This window comes from Euleptes europaea, chromosome 1 (assembly GCF_029931775.1).
Source record: "Euleptes europaea isolate rEulEur1 chromosome 1, rEulEur1.hap1, whole genome shotgun sequence".
NCBI lineage: Eukaryota > Metazoa > Chordata > Lepidosauria > Squamata > Sphaerodactylidae > Euleptes > Euleptes europaea.
This window is the reverse complement of record NC_079312.1, coordinates 95,057,493-95,076,288: the sequence shown is the minus strand read 5'-3', so window position 1 is coordinate 95,076,288 and position 18,796 is coordinate 95,057,493. Positions and strand designations below refer to the sequence as shown.

The 18,796-nt window shown below is 40.9% G+C and overlaps 1 protein-coding gene across 2 annotated transcripts in view; it reads right to left on the bottom strand.

The window, feature by feature from the left end:
• The window catches only part of FSTL4 (follistatin like 4), a 524,276-nt gene that overhangs the window by 30,329 nt on the left and 475,151 nt on the right, over positions 1-18,796 (bottom strand). For both annotated transcript variants that reach the window (XM_056864231.1, XM_056864239.1), the window contains exons 8-9: positions 5,934-6,095; positions 4,518-4,652 (exon numbers count right to left, since the gene is read on the bottom strand). In XM_056864231.1, the coding sequence (XP_056720209.1) occupies positions 4,518-4,652; positions 5,934-6,095 (297 nt within the window). The remainder of the gene's footprint in view (positions 1-4,517; positions 4,653-5,933; positions 6,096-18,796) is intronic.

Below are 18,796 nucleotides of genomic sequence, written 5' to 3'. Positions count from 1 at the left end.
GCTCCAGATCCTACTGTTGCTCTATGGAGCAGCAGGAGAGGGAAAGGGGGACGACAACAGTGGAGCATCCACTCTTAGCAAATTTCTAGAGCATTGTGGATGTGGCAATGTCACTTTACACTGCTCAACTTGAAGTGACATCACATCATTCGTGACCTCTTCACCAGACTCTGCCTACAAAAAGCTCCCAGGGTTTGTCGTGGGATGGCTGGTAACCCTAATCTATTTTGGATTACTTATTGCCAGAGAACACTCAATTCAGGTTTGGAGGAGTACAGTCTTCAGGGGGCCTATATGCATTTGCATGTTGTCAGTGATGTCTGAGGAAGCATGCTGAATGTTCAATGGATGTCTCATGAATTAATATTTTTCTAGGAGTAATTCTGTATTCAATCAGAAAATAAGGGGAACAAAAAAGGAGAGCCAATGTGGTGTAGCAGTTAGAGGGTCCGACTAGGATCTGGGAGGCCCAGGTTCAAATCCCTGCTCTGCCATGGAACCTCACTGGGTGACCTTGGGCCAGCCACACTCTTTCAACCAAACCTAACTCACAGGGTGGTTGTGAGAATGAAATGGAAGAGTAGAGAATGATGTAAGCTGCTTTGGGTCTCCATTAGGGAGAAAGGTGGAGTATAAATAAAATAAAATAAGAAAGCAAGCAAGAAAGAAAGAACAGTACCCATCAAAAAACCGCACATGCTCTGCGCAGAATATCAGGATTGAATTTCAAATAGTTTTGCAATGCAGTAATAATTACACATTAGAAGATATTGGAATGCACTATACTAATTTATCACATTGTATCCCACCACTGTTCCAAGTCGTTCAGGACAGTATGCTTGATTCTCCCCTCTCAATTTTGCCTTCAAAATGTCTCTGTGAAGGCAGACAGACTAATAAAGAGTTTTGGACAATGGACAACCTTTGGGAATGGGGATTTGAATCCAGATTTTCCTGGTTCTAGTCTAACACTCTGTCTACTTATTCACTTTACCAAGTAAAGCTGTAGAACATCTTCATATGAGTTTTAAGGAAACAGATTGGATAAGCAGCTTTCAGAAAAGCTTTCATGAATGGTGTGTTCTAGCTCAATGCAGACATCTGACATGGAGTTGGGCAATTTCCCTGGTTTGCCATTCTTTTTCTGATTACATGGATGTAAGTATGTGTTTCTCCCTGAATGTATGTATTAGAATATGCATTTTATGACAATTCAGCACTATACATATGGGTCATTCTTCTGACCCCCATTTTATCCTCACATAATTCTTCTCTCCTCCATTTTATCCTTACAACAACCCTATAAATTAGGTCTGGCTGAATGTGTTTGATGGGCCCAATGTCAACCAGCAAGCTTCCATGGTAGAGTTGAGAATTGAACAAGGTCTCCTAGATTCTAGTTGGACATCCTAACCTCTACAACAGGGGTCCCCAGTCAGTCAGTTTATTGAAACGGTCCAAGACCAGTCAAAATATTCGTCACATGTACAGAAAATAGAAATATTAAGTTTAGGAGGAATATAAAGTAATCCAAAACATGTAAGCACCAAGAATTAATTATAAACATTATATAGGTCTTATACATGATTAACCAATTAAAATCCGTGCATAATAATTTACACTAGGATAAAAAAGTCTCAGTGTTTATCAGACTGCAGGGAACCTGGTTTATTTGTGAGTGCCTTACGTTTGGTAATTGCAATGAATAAAATTTTTGCTACCGAATGTGAAACCCCCCTATTCTTGTCTTCCGAGAGATATCTCAGGAAAAGGCTCTCAGACTGGTGTAAGGAATTTCCGGCTAAGGTAAAATGCTGTAATAGAGGTTTGATTAACCATTTTCTCTCATCAACATATAAAGCACGGTAAAATAAAACATGAGGGACTGTCTCTACAGAATCATTCGAGTAAGGACAAATTCTCATAGACCGGGGAGTTCGCTGGAATCTACCATAAAGTAACGAGGAGGGAAAGGCATCAAATCTTGCCCTTGAAAAGGCCCATCTATGGTTTGGATTGGTACTATTGTCCAGGTATGGAGCTAGGGCCAAGTCCGATCTAGGTTTCAAATGCTTATAGAAAGGGGGTAAGGTGGCATGCTCTGTTTGTAACTCGATATCAGTAAGACATTGATGGACTATACTTTTTGCTTTTTTTAATCCTTCTAAAAGTTATTCTGGATCTAACCCTATAGCTGTTAATTTGTCTGTGGCTCTTGAAACCCATTGAGAAATGGGATTGGCAGCGAGCAGACTAGGAGTTAAACCAGAGGGATGAAGGTGGATTTTCAGCCAATAGGAAAGTGTATGGTGCCATATTTCCATTCTTACTGTGCCAAGACCCGCCTCCTGTCTCAAGACCGCATTTGGTGTACCTCTTGGGGTGTTGAATAATGATCTTAGACATTTTGACTGCACTAATTCTAGGGGTTTAAAATTATCAGTTTGGATGGTTTGTGACCCATACCTCATGATAGCAAGCACTTTTGATGAGTATAGTTTTAGAGCAGCGGGAACAAATCGAGCTCCCTCTCTCCTAAAGAAGTTTAGAATTGCGGTGGCACTTCTTTCTGCAGAGCAAGCCAGTGACTTAATATGGCCAGATGGATTGCCATTAACAGAAAAAGTTAGCCCCAAATACTTAAAATTTTTAACTTGCTTGATGGTATTTCCGTTAATTTGCCAGTTCAGTTTTTTAAACTTCTTGTGAAAGCGCATTATTTTAGTTTTTGTAAAATTGATGGAGAGTATTTCTTCCTGGCATTTGTTTAAGAAATTGAGCGCCCTTTTAAAGCCCACTTTGGTTAGTGATAACAAGACAGCATCGTCTGCATACATAAGAATTGGCAGTTTTTTCTCTATCGTAATCTTAGGGGCATGTACATCTATGTTATGGAGACTGGTTATTAGATCATTTACATACAAATTGAAAAGGAAAGGGGTGAGGATACAACCTTGTCTAACCCCTTTTGGGGATTGGATTGGTTTAGAAAGTCTGCTGTCAGATGAGTATTTTATCTGTAAATATGTGTTGTCATGTAGACTGATTATTAGATGTAAAAGTCTTTTGTCTATGGGTGTAGATCCCAATTTGGCTCACAGCCTTGTACGATCAACAGAATCAAAAGCCGCCTTCAAATCCACAAAGGCAGTATATAGAGTTCCCTTTTGCTGTTTGACATATTTTTGAATTAAATAATCCAGCACCAAACAGTGATCAAGGGCTGAGCGACCCCTTGCAAAAAACCCTTGCTCAACAGCGATAATTTTCTCTTGGTTCAACCAATTGAGGAGTTTGAAACATACGTGCTTGGTATAAAGCTTACAGATGATATTTAGGAGGCTGATTGGTCTATAGTTGTTTGGGTCTGCTCTATTATGCTTCTTATATATTGGTATTATTATAGCAAGACCCCATTCTTCCGGTATTGAGCCCGATTGGTCGATATACGTGAAAAGATTTGCCAGAATCTGGGCCCACCATTTTACATTTGATTTCAGTACCTCTGCTGTAACATAATCGCTCCCAGGAGCTTTCCCATTTCTCCAATTTTTAATTAAATGTTCAACCTCATCTGGTGAGACCGGGTCCCATGATGGTATATTATTTAGAGGTGGCTTGAGACCGGGTTTAGGGGGAACTCCAACAGGGGTTCCCAAACTTTTTGAGCCTGCAGACATCTTTGGAATTGTGACACAGAGGGGTGGGCACAGCCACAAAATGGCTTCCACAAAATAGCTTCCACAGGAGGCAGAGCCAGCCACAAAATGGCTACTGCAGCTTACTCAAGTCACACAGTGAAGATCCTTGTGCTGTGGTGGCAGCTGCTACCAAAACAATGTTTTTAAAAATCTGCACAGCCAATCTAAAACCTTGCTGGGCAAAAGCCCCACTTGGCTCAAACACTTTCTAAAAATTCTTGGTGGGCACCAGGGAAGGTGTCGGCAGATGCCATGGCCCCCACAGGCACCACACTGGGAACCCCACCCTACACCATAATACCTCTCAAATACATATCTGAACACCTATTTTCCTTTACTATTTTATATGAAATTTCATTAGATGAATGAATTGTAGAATCAGACATTGTTCCTGAAAATAAGCATTTGAAATAGCTATCATATTTTCCTCTATCATTTCATTTGCAAACTGAGGGGAAAAAAAGAGGGAAAATGGCACAATGGGGTCTATTTTGATGTGTTGTGCCCATGCCTATGCAAATGAAATTTGGCAGAGAAATTCAGTGACAGAGAATTTTGTGACTCCGAAGTCACCTCTAATTCTATTATTGTTGTTGGTGATAAACAGAAACAAATTGGTTACTTGCAAGTTAGGCATGATGATGTGAATCTTTACCCAGGAAAATCCCAATTTTTTCCATTTGCTCAAGTGAACAGCTTTTACAAGTGAACACAAAAATAGTCACTTTAGATACACATTAATATTTACTACCACACAACTAAATTTGTGTGTGTATATAGTATAGATCACAAAATAAAGGTGAACGTTAAGCTTACGGGTCTTTCTAGCTGAATCTTCAACGAAGAGAGAAGAAATATCCTCATCTACTCCCACATCATTTTTAGCAATGCAAGTGTAGGCGCCCGTGTCTTCATATCGAACACTGCTGATGTGAAGTTCACTTCCATTTGCTGCAACACAGAAATCCATAAGCAACTGTAAATTGTAACATACTTTGGAAACTGAGGAGATTTAGGCTGCACATTCATTTGGCAGAAAGCTCCATTCAAATCAAATAAGATCAGAGTGTCAGCCTTCCAGGGATTTTCTCCTCAGGTAGCTTCAGAACTGAGGTGGTGTGCAGAGGGAGGAGTCTGGAAATATTGAGGATGAATGACTTGTTACCATGAGTCTGGAACAGCATGAAACTAGTAAAACTGACACATTTAGTAAGAATGAGGAAAGGATGATTGCAGATTAATGTTTCCAGTAAAGTTGCCAACCTCCAGGTGTGGCCTGGACATCTGGAATTACAACTGATCTCTGAACTACAGAGATCAGTTTCCCTGAGGGTGGACTCAATAGTATTATACTCTGATGAGGTTCCTCCCCTCCCCAAACCCTGTCCTCCACAGGGTCCACCCCAAAATCTCCAGGGATTTCCCAGTGTGGAATCATCAACCTTAGTCTTCAGACACATACAATATTTGTCTCCAGAACATGTAACGAGGATTTAATTGTTGTTACCTGCCCTGAGCCTGGCCTTACATGGGGAGGGTGGGCTAGAAATTAAAAACAAACAAACAAACAAACAAACATTTGAACACAGGAAACTGCCTTATACTAACCATTGATTTGTCAAGGTCACTATTGTCTACTCAGATTGGCAATGACTTTCCAGGGTCTCAGACTAAGGTATTTTACTTTAGTGTTACTTGGTGTTAACTGAAAAATTCCAGGAATTAAACCAGGGACCTCCAGCAAGCAAAACAGATGGTTTACTGCTGAGCCATGGAAGAATTGCAAAGAGCATCCTGGAGGCTGTGCAACACAAGAAACCCATTTTGGCATATTATACATTCACAAGTGGGGAGCTGTTCAGAAGCTACAGTTGGTACAGAATGCTCCGCCCAGAATATTGACGGTTGCAGGGACCGTGCCACTCCAGTCTTGTTCCATCTACACTGGCTCCCAGTTTGTTTCTGGGCCAATTTTAAGGTGCTGGTATGGTGTTTAAAGCCCTATATGGCTTGGGGCCAGCATACCTTAAGTCCCGCCTTCTCCCATATGAAACTTATCAATCTACTCTGATCATTTTCAGAGGCTCTGCTTTGGGTGCTCCCGCCATCCAAGGCTTGATGGGTGGCAAGCCAAGAAAGGGCCTCCATTAATGTAAATTAATAAAGAAAACAAAGCTAAAGCACAAACTAGTTCCACTGACAGATATATAAGCAACATTTTCTTACCCTTACCTAAGAACATCAATTGCTTGGACAACTTAGGTGTGATACCAATTCCATTCTTTAGCCAGGAAATTTTTGGATTTGGAATGCCCTCAGCATGACATTTGAGACTTGCTGATACACCAGGCTCTTGTGCCTGGGTTTCTGGATAGACACGGATCACTGGTGGCACTGAGGGGAGAAAAAAAGATGTCTTCAAATTAAGCTGCCAAGTGTCGCCTGTTATTGTTCCTTGCAGTTCAGTAACTTCAAGCACTCGAGGCCCAGTTACATGTTACATGAAGTGTTGTGTTTCCTTCCCTTGATTTTTTTTCTTTTTGCTAAAAAGCATCCTCAGAACCGGCAACTGAGAATAGCAGAATGGAGGGGAGGCTGAGCAAGCAACACTTTCCCTACCTATCATTTTGCAGCTTTTCCCTGTCTACCTGTGAGAAAAGTATAGGGTCTATGTTTCTTTCTTTTTTTACACAGGGAGACAAGCAGCTGCTGAAGAATTAATTTGAATTGACAAATGATAGGAAGAGAAATTGTTAAGCATCCTCGTCCCTCCCCAACATAGCCTTTTGCTCAGTAAAGTCTGTAACCATGTATGGTTTTATTATTTGTAGGCTGGCTAGGATGCTTGGGTATGGGAAGGTGGGATATATTTTAAATAAATCAATGCATAAATCTATTTGTAAGGCCAGCTTTGATTTCTTTTCTGCAGTAAGTTTAATTCTGATCCTTGAGTTTCAATAAACTATTCCAAGCCTTGAATAAACACTTGTGATTTTGCCACCAGTACAACAATCCTATGCAGGCTCGTTAACCAGCCAGCATTTCAGTGACTGTAAAGTCATGTTCACTCAAGTGACTGGTATTGGGTCTGAAAAGCCATATATTTCAGATTGTTCCAGATTCTAGCCATAATATTCCAGGTTTGGCCCTGGCTCTACCCCTAAACGACCATGCTGGGTGACCTGTCAGAGGTACTTTGGGCCCCCACACTTCGTCATGCCCCACTGACCCCCCTCCTGTTTCACCAACAGCAGGGGTGGCGCAGGGGTCAGCACGGGGGCACCCTCAGCAGTGTGGGTGACCAGGTGTATGGCTCAGCTGTCAATGAGCAGAGGGCACCTGCTTCTGCATGCACTGCACACAACATCCCGCCTTCTACTTCTGGGGTGTGGGTGCCCGTTGTTTTGTGTTGACAGGGGCCTGGCTTGGGGTGCTGGAGGAATAGGCTTGGGCCCCTACTCCATTATCAGGTGCCCAGGGTCTCGAGACTGAATTTAATACCTTTAAGGGGGTGTAAGGGGGTGCCGCTGAAAGTGAGCAAGCCTTCCTGCCCCCACCCCTCTCTGTCCCTGGGCTGTGACAGGTGCCCTGCCGCCTCGCCACAACACCTCCATGGATAGGGTTGCCAACCTCCAGGTAATGTCACAATAATTTACACTTGGATTGCAGTATAGAAAGTTAATCAAACATATGCAATCACTATGGCTTGAGGTTATTGTGTATGTATACAAAAATTTCAACAACACAATTTTTCTTTCATGTATAAATAATTCTTTAGTGTAAATCCTGGTTCAGTTACCTCACAGAAACGGTTTCTGTGAGGTAACTGAACCAGGATTTACACTAAAGAATTATTTATACATGAAAGAAAAATTGTGTTGTTGAAATTTTTGTATACATACACAATAACCTCAAGCCATAGTGATTGCATATGTTTGATTAACCTCCAGGTAATAGCAGAAGATCTCCTGCTATTACAACTGATCTCCAGCCGATAGAGATCAGTTCCCCTGGAGAAAAATGGCCGCTTTGGCAAATGGACTCTATGGCATTGAAGTCTCTCCCCTCCCCAAACCCCGCCCTCCTAGGCCCCACCCCAAAAACCTCCCGCCGGTTGCAAAGAGGGACCTGGCAACCCTATCCATGGAGCACAGTGGCCCAATTGCAGGAGAAGCTAATGCGGTTGTGCCCAAAGAAAGAACAACAACACTATTTTCCTGCCAGCCACTGCATAATGAAACCTTATAGGACTGGACTAGTGTCACCATAGTTGTGCCATGGCTCGTGACTGTAACACAGAAACAGCCCAGGATTGCTCTGTTAGTCTTCATATTTCTGAGTAGGTTACATTTCTGAGGCATGATATTCATTTGTCACAGAGGTGTTGGCACCAGCAAATTTCAAACAGTATTTTTGGGGTAGCACAGCAAAAGCTGAGTGTACTAGTAACAAATGTACAAAACTGGGCATGGGTTGGGAGCAAGAATATATAGGAGCTTCCAAAAGCTACTACATTCTGCTATGGTCACATAAATAGGACCTTAGTCTTTTAAAGGACCATAACCTGGCTGTTAGGCTATGATTAATACAATGCAGACATATTAAAACTACAATTCAAGTAAAGCTAATCAGTTCAAACATGGCAATAGGAGTTTAATGTATAATTAAATTGCCCTGAAAGCAGTGAAATAATGCAGGCTTAGTGTTCTACAGAACTACAATCTAGGTAAAGTGTTCATGTGATGTACTTGTAGTTTGGGCCTGATCTTTTCAACCATGCAATACAAATTAATCCTATTTGCATCAGAGAGACTGTTGAAGAATGAAGATTGTGTTGTTTTCTGCCTGAAGAGCAGTTCAGAGAAGATTGAAAGCTTTAATGTTTTTACCAACAGGAGTAGATGTAAGAAAAGGTATCATTTAATTCATTTGTCTCTAAAGGGCCACGAGGAAGGATTAAGACACCATTTGAGAAACCACATATTTATCTGTCAACTAGCGCTGAATAAAATAAGAGCTGCTGCCAAAATGCATAATTCTTGATTCTAGGGTTGAAAAGGAAATTTCAGCCTCATTGACAAGCATCCAGAAATTTTTGTGCATGATCTTGAATTCTGTACCACATGTATCAGTGAATTTAGGGATGTAAATTTTGTTTAATAGAGCAATTATACTATAAAAATATATTTTAAAATGTTTTAATATTAAGAAGGTCCAAATCTCTTTCGGGCCGGGAATGCCCCTTTCTATTTTTTTTAGGGTTGCACGGATTTTTAATGCCAGGAGGACGTTTTGGCGGGGCCGAAACCTCCTTTGGAGGCAGTGCAGCTGCATTGCCAAAGACCGGCACAGGCATTCCTCTCAGGAATACACTGTTAGTCTTGTGCTAGGGCTCTGGAGGCTTGGGTGAAGTTCCCACTCAGCCATGCTGCATACTGGATGGCCTTCGAGTGGCTTCTCTCTCAGCCTAACCTGCCTCGCAGAACGGTCATGAAAATAAAATAGATGAGCAGAGATCCATGTGGGCCACTCTAAGCTTTTTGGAGGAAAGGCAAGATAAAAATGTATATATGATTTAGCCCAGTGAGAAGCAGAGTCTACAGAGGATGGCAGAAGCAAATTTATTACTGCATTTGGTGGGAGGTGTGAACATACTTGGAGGGGGATTGAAACAGAGGCTAAGAATTTTTCCATCCTCCATGATAGCTCACCTGGCTTGCTGTGTAGATAGAATAGGCTTTGCCCTTCATCAATCAGGGAAAAACACACTACCAAGCCAGGTGACATGAAAAAAATCAGTAATGAGAAGGATAAGATTTTCTTTCTATGTGATAGAGGACCAATGATTTCGGATCTGAGATATCTTGATGCCTTCAAGACCAAAGCACTAAAAAGTTTTTCCTTTCCTCTAGTGCAAATGGCTCATAGACTGCACAGCTCCTATACTGGAGAAAATTTCACAAGCTTCTCTGAACTAAACCCCTTGACCTAGTAGCTCAGGACTCCACAGTTCCCTAAATAGTTCTTAGGCAATGTCTGTCAATCTGCTTGGATAGACAGCACTTTGCACATGCACAGTTTTGAAGGGGGAAAAACCCTGATGCAAACCTGTTCATTGGGTATTTGACTTGTTCATTGCCAATTTATCATTGTGTCATTGGCTCACATTAAATGATCTCATTTGAACATGGTATATTTGACTGCTGATCATATTTGACACAAAACTAGCACCATCCCTATTCTTATGTTAATTTAGTATTATTGCAAGAAACTGGTAGTTTTCTTGTGAGTCACTGATGTGAAAAATACACCTATCTGTACCAGTTCAATTTGTTTATGGTGTATAGTGTTACACTAAAGGCATTTTCATTGGATCAGTGTTATGTGAAGATATTTTGATTCATAATATTGGCACACAACTTTCCTTTTCTGGTAACAACAAAATCTGTAATGAAAATTGTTGGGAGTGGGACTTTTGTGAAATCTCTGATTAAGACATTGCCACAGATTTAAAAACAGAAGGCATACAATGTCTAGCAGCTGAACTCAACTACAGTGTCCATAAAGTTGTTCCCTTTCTCACTCTTTCTCACACTTTCAGAAGCAGGATTCCATTTGTTTCCCAACCTACTGATCTCTAAAACACTTCTCAAGTCACCATTTCTGGCTAATGGTTAATACTATAAATGGAATCAGAAATGACATCCATATTTCTAGAATCTTCACTTTAAGAATTTTATAAAAGTTGGGGTATAACTTGAACTGAAGTGACTGGGAGGAAACAAAACACAGAACTGTGAGCTGATAACACTAGCTGCCATTAGGTATTCCGGTTTAGTTTAGTTTATCCATAAAACCACTAAAGCCAATTATGCTCTTAGGATATCATCTGTCATTCATTTCAACAAGCTTCACAAACCCTAAGAGTTTCTAAGCCAGTTGACATCATGCTTACTGGCCTTGCCAAGCCTACTAAACATTTGGAAGACTACCTGCTACATTGGTTAGAGTGCCTCTTTTAAGAAAATAGATGTATGTACTGAGTCTACTGCAAAAGCCAACTTTTTCTTAGTCAATTAACATAAGTGAAAAGCCCAGCATACTAATGTAGGGTTAGGCTCTAGAATAATCTCCATTAAAGCTAACAGGCAACAGATTTTAGCAGACATGACAACACACCTTCAAATTAACCTGCAAGTTGCTCATTTCTTAAATAAAACCAGTTTTCTAAGAATAGTATATATCAAAAGAACTAACTTCATTGTCTCAGGGATTCAATGACATTGAAAGAATGGCAACACTCATATAAATTTGTTTATCCTCTTTGTGCCTTAATTTAAGGCCAGAATTGAATATGTGTACTTTACTTGTATAAAAGCTAAGTATAAAACAAGCCAAGCTGCATAAGATTTATTTAAGAAAAAAGAGATCAAATCAAGTAGCTATGCTGGTCCATTAGAGTGGAGTTCATAAAGAACTTTGCCAGTTTGAAAAGCTATCAGATGTATACTGAATTTTTTTCTCCCCATTTATGGTAGGATTGTTCATCAATGACAACAACCTGTAATCAATTCAGTTTCTTTCCAGCCCCAGCAATCATAAATCAGGTCAGCAAGAAATTCAGCATGCAAGTGATTAATGGAGTAAGTTCAAGAACACTCTTTGTGTCAGTTGGTGACACCATCTAAGGCTAATCTAAACAGCTCTAAAACATCAAAAGGGGAGTTTGCATATTACAAATACTAGAAATTGTACACACAAAGATATAAGCTTTGTAGGCAATTTGCTCAAAATCTCATTCATATAAAAACATCATTTCTTTATTGAAGTTACGTGGTTCGCCACTAAAAAAAATGAGTCATTCTTGCCTTATTCTCACTGCTGTCTGAACTGATCCCTGAAATGCTGTTCCCAGAGGACATCCCAACGTGAAGGGGAAATCTGAAGTCTGGAGCAGGAAGTGAAAACTGGTGGACTGATGGGATTCTCCCCCCCCCCCCCCCACATATACACTGCAACAAGAGTTGCAGGTCTCTAGCTTGTCATTTATCTATTTCCTAAACAGGCTAGGATTGCCAGGCTGGGCCTTGCCTGACAACCACTAGGAACTTGGGTGGCAGGGGCAGGGGGGATGCCAGCATTGCATGCACCAAGATGTCACTTCCAGGAAAAACTGGAAGTGATGTCACATCACTCTATATTCCTGCAGTGATGTCACATCACTCTATATTCCTGCAGTGATGTGACATCACTTCTGTGTTTTCCCTTGATGTGACCTCATGTCATGTACGATACTGGCACTTAAAAAATAATTTTCTCTTTCTGTCACTCAGAGCAGTGGTAGGCAATGAGGGCTGTCAACCATGCCACAGAATGTGGATCAATAGATTGGCAAAATGGAGCTAGGGACAGATAGGAGATATTTCTCTACAAACCTGAACAAAGTCCCAGGTTTTCAAAACAATCTGAAATCTAGAAAAATATACTGTGAAATTGAAACTCCCTCAAATAATAGAAACAACACAAGTAGCTTTAAGAAAAGAATGGGTCCAGAGGAGAGCGACTAGAATGGTCAAAGGTCTGGATTGAATCTATGCCCTATGAGGAGAGACTTAAGGAGTTGGGTTTGTTTAGTCTGGAGAAGAGAAGGTTAAGGGGTGACATGATAGCCATGTTTAAATATTTGAAGGGATGCCATGTTAATGAGGGAATTAGCTTGTTCTCTGTTGCTTCAGAGACTAGACCGGAGTAATGTATTTAAACTAAGAGAAAAGTGATTCCACCTAAACATTAGGAAGAACTTTCTGACAGTGAGGGCGGTTCCACGGTGGAATGCCCTGCCTCGGGGTGTGTGTGTGTGTGGAGTCCCGTCTTTGGAGGTTTTTAAGCAGAGGTTGCATGGCCATCTGACCGGAGCACTTTGATTGTGGGATCCTGCATGGCAGGGGGTTGGACTGGATGGGCCTTATGGTCTCTTCCAACCTTGTGTGATTTTGTGATTTTGTGATCATTGAATGTTCAGTGACCATTTTGGAGGTTTCTAGGCAACCATAACAGTATTGCTGAGCCTTGCAAGACTTGGTTTCTTAAACAGTACTGGAAAAGTTTCCATCCCCCTCCACTGTAATGTCACCTGATGGAGTACTGGCTGGGGACAGGGCTGGCAGTGACCCCTAAACACTTACCACCGTACAACTGGGCCCGCCCCAGTGGCAGCCACCACTGCAACTGGGACAGACTATTTTTCAAAGAGAGGCTGCCTGGAAAAGGTTGCTAGGCCCAGCCTATTTCCTAAACAGGTGAGGATTTCCAGGCTAGGCCCAGCCTGGAAACCACCAGGGTTGACAGGGATATGGGGGGTGGCTGTCAGTGAAGTTGTGACATTACTTCAAAGATACCCCAACCCAACCAGAAGGCTGACAGCCCTATGCTGGGCAAAGGAAAGGGGGGAAAGACGAAGACACTGGGGCAGTTAAAGGTAGGTTGGCTAGTGGATAGGAAGGAGAGAAGGCAGCTGGAAAAGGGGAGAGGCCATGGGGGCTGCCAGGGAACAAAACGAGGACTTAGTGGGGGAGCATTAGGGTTGCCAACCTCCAGGTACTAGCAGATCTCCTGCTATTACAACTGATCTCCAGCCGATAGAGATCAGTTCACCTGGAGAAAATGGTCGTGTTGGCCATTGGACTCTAGGGCATTGAAGTCCCTCCCCTCCCCAAACCCTGCCTTCCTCAGGCTCCACCCCAAAAACCTCCCGCCGGTGGCAGAGAGGGACCTGGCAACCCTAGGGAGGATGATAAAAAGGAAAATGAGATGTCCCCTGCAAATCGTTGTGAGTCTCCTCACTGTTCATTGCATTGGGGAAAACCCCAGCTATATAGATATGAATCAATTTCATTTCAGTTCTAGATCTTGGCAAAGCACACAAAGGCTTCAGAGGCATGCATTTAAGGCTTTTTTACTTTCAATTAATAAAATGGAGGCTACATTCATTTATTTCAAGTAATCATGTGTGTATAGAATAATGCTTTTCCACATATTTGAACAGCAGTCCTGACAGCAGTAAAGATTTATGCTATGAAAGCATCGTCACAACTACTTAAGGCATTGAATCAGAATTCTCCATTAAAGTTATCTTGAGTTAAAATTATGTGCTATGTCATTATTTCAAAATGATTAACAGGGATTATTCTTTCAATTCCAAAGTAAACACTACTCTTCCATTTCTGTACTACTTTCACCCCTCTCTACCTGATTTAAATATTTGGTTTATTTTCCCTTGTCTAGAAAATTCATGCCAAAGGTAAGTTATTGCTTGCTATTGTTTTCTGGTAACTCGGGAACCATACAACAAGTTTCTATTGTCTTCAATACTAATAAATTGTAGGTAAGCAGTTTTTTGTTACACTTACAAAATTGTCAGAAGACAACTTTGGAATTTATGGGAAATAACTTTCACTTATCTTCCGCACTCAAAAACCATAAAGAACCGTTCTGAAGAACAATAAATATTCAAGCAAGAGTCTGAAGAATGAGCATCTTACTTTTTTTAAAGCATTGAACCTGCCAATCTGTATACATATTTTTTTTAAAGTTGAAGAATTCAAGGGAGTCATATACAAGTTTCATCTACACCTTTTTTATTTGATGTAGGCAGTTTTCTCCCTTCTGTGGGTGTTCACATGTCTTGGGTGTTCACATGGGTGTGAACACCTCCCTAGGGTGTTCACATGTCTTGCCATTATTTGCTCCTTGCTTCTAGATATTTTTAATGAAAAAACTGGCACCCTGCAAAGCAGGTCCTAAACACACAACTACGTCCCGTAGAGCTAGCAAAGGCCATTTGGATAAATATTTTAGTATCATCTTGATGCACTGCTGAGACATTGTGTTAGTCTGGAGCTCCCGTTCTCCTCATTCTTGTTCCACCTGAGTTATAAAGTTATCATTAATATGTATTTTGTACCTGCCTACATATTTAGCATTCTCTGAGGAAAGATAGATGTAAAATTTCAAGAACGATGGCATTGTCTTGATAACAATGCCACAGCCCTCCAAACAAATGCACATTGTCTGCCCTGTTGTAAGGTCAGAAAACAAAATATGGTTTTGTGGGTTTTCAGTGTGTAAAGTTAACCTATTGGCATGAAATCCCCAAAACATCTCAAATCCCTGAAACATTTTTGTGATTCTTTTTAAAGCATTTGTGATTTTCTTGAAGTAAAGTGAAGGATCAATTTACTTATAATCAAATTTAGGCATGCTGCTTAAAGAAAAACTGCCTGTACGAAGCATGGGTTCAGATTTACACCTGTCGTACTCCCTTGACATGTGCATTAATCACAAATTCAATCTGGTAATATGTATGAGTATAAGGGGATGGTGTTAAATCCTGGACCAGGAAGACCTAAGTTTGAATCCCTGCTAGAGTGATAAATTTCACTGGATGATATTAGGCCTGCCTATCTTTCTTAGCAAAACCGAAGTCACAAGATTGTGATGAGTGAGATAATGTGATAACGTCACCCATGTTCATCACCCAGTGCTTTTTGAGAAAAGGTGGGATATTAATGTGAAGAATCAATTAATATAACACAAGTTGTAAACCTAGTTCATTCCTGCTGTGGCTTCTTGAAAAGTTTGTGCTTCCTCACCATCCACTAACAGAGACATGCTTGATTCATATCTCCATTGTTTCTGATATGCAGCACTTCAGAAAAGTAACACATCTGGCACAATATGAAAGCCTGCCACATCCCCAATATCATATGATGTAGTACAACATACGTGGCTAAAAGACTTCCTGAAAGCATGAGGCATGAAGGCAAAAATCAAGCAACACATTGACAAACAAAATGGAAAAGCCCGCGTGGACATAGCACAAAGATGGTAGGTAGGTTTGGGGTAAAGCAGGAAGTTGAAATGGAACTTTCATATTGCATCAGTTTACATTGATAAATTGATCATTTGCCTCTGACATTTTAATATTTGTTGATCACAAATTGCAGAATGTGCTCCCTCATTGCTTTTCTTCCAAATTCCCCATGGGTGTACATTACATTGTTCAGAATGGGTCTGTAAGACTAGAAAAAGTCTCCTGGAGGATCTCTGAAATTAGACTGAGAGGAGACAACTGCCTTTGGTAGCCATTTTCATGGAAGATGTTATTATGATTTATGTCAACTTATTTCTACAATGCAGCAACCAAGGAAAATGATTCCATACACTCAGGGGTCTTTTGGTTTGCAAACTATCCATTTTCATAGCGGATTACTGTTTTATGAGTCTCTTTATCCCTGAAAGAGCTTTCTGTTAGAAATGATAAATGACTTTTCCTTCACTAAACTTGATATATAAAATACAAACCTCTAACGTTATGTGAGGACATATAAAGGAGAGGGCATGTTCATTGCATACTGACATTTTTATGACCCATGTTACGTATTCATGCAAGGGGAATGGATTGATCTGGATCAATTCCCCTTCTTGACAGAAATGTTATGAAAGGTAGCTGAATCCATAAAGGAATTAGCAGTTTTCTCTTTCATCAAACGAGGGTGGTTCAACCTGGCTTTCATGTGTTTCATGCTCCTCTTCTTCCATGCCCTCAGTTCCCCTTTTGGTGTTACTTTAGTAGTATGGAGCAACTGGAGTGTGTGTTCTTCACATGCCACTCCTCTAAAGTTGGAAGCTCTAGGTCATATGGGAGGAGGCCACATTGAGGCTTCTTTGCTCCAGGAAGGGGCAATGCAAACATGAGATGGAAGCCTGGAACTGTCTCTTTCCCTGTTCTTGGATCTACTGATGTTACTGGAACAACATGGAAAATACACATACTTGCAGCAGCTACCATAACTACCATCATAATATTGGGAACGGGAAGTGTTCTTAGGTACATATGCTGTTTCTTCCATTACTGTTACTAAAATTACTGCAAGTTTATTTCATATGATGCTGCATTTTCCTTACGATGTGACCACATAGGCACATCCTAAGTTACCTTCACTAGCTTTGAGCAGTAGTATATTCAGTAAGGAATCATTTTGAATAAAGCACATCACAGCATTTCCATGTCTCTGGGGACGAAAGCCTTTAAGAATGTGTTCATATTTTATACCATACTCAAAAAGAATGAAGATTAATCATTCAATGTATTCGGAAGATATGGGTGGAGTTTGCATCTGAGTATATTCTCAGAGTTGAAGTGTAGAGATCTACCAGCATTTCAAAGGGAAAGTTATGACCAATGCACAAAACCTTTTCATAACACATGCAATACATTTGCATTTTGTACTTCAATATTTGGATGTGATGATGAAAGATATTGTAAATCCTTTGCACTGCCTATCGTAGACAGGTAGTGGGAATGGGCTTCTTCTGAATAGCCCTATTTCTTCTAAGCCACAGTTCATATATTTATGTGCCCCTTCCTGAGATGATGGAGCACTAATCATGCACATGCATGTGAAGGCCTGCACAGGAGTACAGGTGGGAAGTGTGAACTGTAGGGGCTTGTGCCTCCACTGAAGGAAAAGACTGAGTGGTGTGGTAGCTGCACAGACTGGGCATAAAGTACAAGATGATGGGCTAAACAGGAACAAGATACAGTGGCCTGGAGCAATGTTACAGTGCACAAACTAACTCTTGGGTTTTGTCAGGACATAACCATTTGTGTACACTTTTTTTGTGATAGAAGAACTATTCACTCAAGGGTTTACTGACAGCTATATCCCTGTTCTGTATGGGCACCTTTGATTTGACATAAGAAGGAAAAGGAATGGCCATATATATTTACTCATTGTTAAGTATGGTTGTCAAAGGCTTTCACGGTCAGAGTTCATTGGTTCTCGTAGGTTATCCGGGCTGTGTAACCGTGGTCTTGGTATTTTCTTTCCTGACGTTTCGCCAGCAGCTGTGGCTGGCATCTTCAGAGGAGTAACATCATCTCCTCTGAAGATGCCGGCCACAGCTGCTGGCGAAACGTCAGGAAAGAAAATACCAAGACCATGGTTACACAGCCCGGATAACCTACGAAAACCAATTAAGTATGGTTATTTGACTATTAACACTGCTGGATGCAGAATTATCTGCAGAAGATTCCCAGGTAAGTATGAATAATAAAGCTTATATACTGATAGTTTCAGAGAGCAGCCCTGTTGGTCTGCAGTAGAATAGCTAGATTCAAGTCCAGTGGCACCTTAGAGACCAACAAAATTTTGTGTGTGGGGGGGATAATCTTTAAAGTCAGTTGGAGCTTTGACTCTTGAAATCTTATACCCCCAAAATCTTGTTGGTCTCTAAGGTGCTATGGACTCGAATCTATCTTCTCATACACTGAGGAGATTAGCAGTGCAATACTAAGTAGAGTTATACCCCTTTAAGACCACTGTCTTAAACTGTCTTAAAATGGTATTAATGCTGTTTAGTCTCAAATGGAACGACAGAAGCCAAACATACTGTTATTTTTAAGACAGCATTCATTGGGTGCAAAGATATCTAAATCAACAGGTTTATTTGTGTAAAACATGCAAGACACATTACTTTAGGGAAGTTAACTCCTTGGCCAACATCTCACCTCGTTCCTTGGCTAGCATCTGCTCTTCATCCCGAGAGGAAATTCAAGACTTTGTCCCCTAACTGCCAAATCATAAAATCAAGAAACTCCTGACAAACAATCTCTCTTGTGATGCTAGAACTGCCTCCCATAGTTGATATGGCATTGTTTGGTCATCATTATTTGATCCATTGCCCTAACATCAGTTGCCAGAACAAGTAATCGATGAAGTGAAAAAGGACAGAAGCGGAGGGTAGCGAAGCACATTAAGAGCTGCAACAAAGCACTTCAGGGAAAAACCTCCAGGGGTAACATGGGAAACCTCAGTGCTACATAAGACAGAACATTTCCTACAGACTACAGCATTGCTCTGTCAAAACTGATGTCCGCACAATTGACATGCTTGCTAACAGTTGGTGGCAGTTTGGGCATATTACAGGCAAACAAGGAAGAATGTTTGTAATGGGAAGATTTCCTTTTGATAGGAAGATGCCTTACAGAGGTTTTTTTTTTTTTTACAAAACCCACTTCCCTTTGCTTTCAT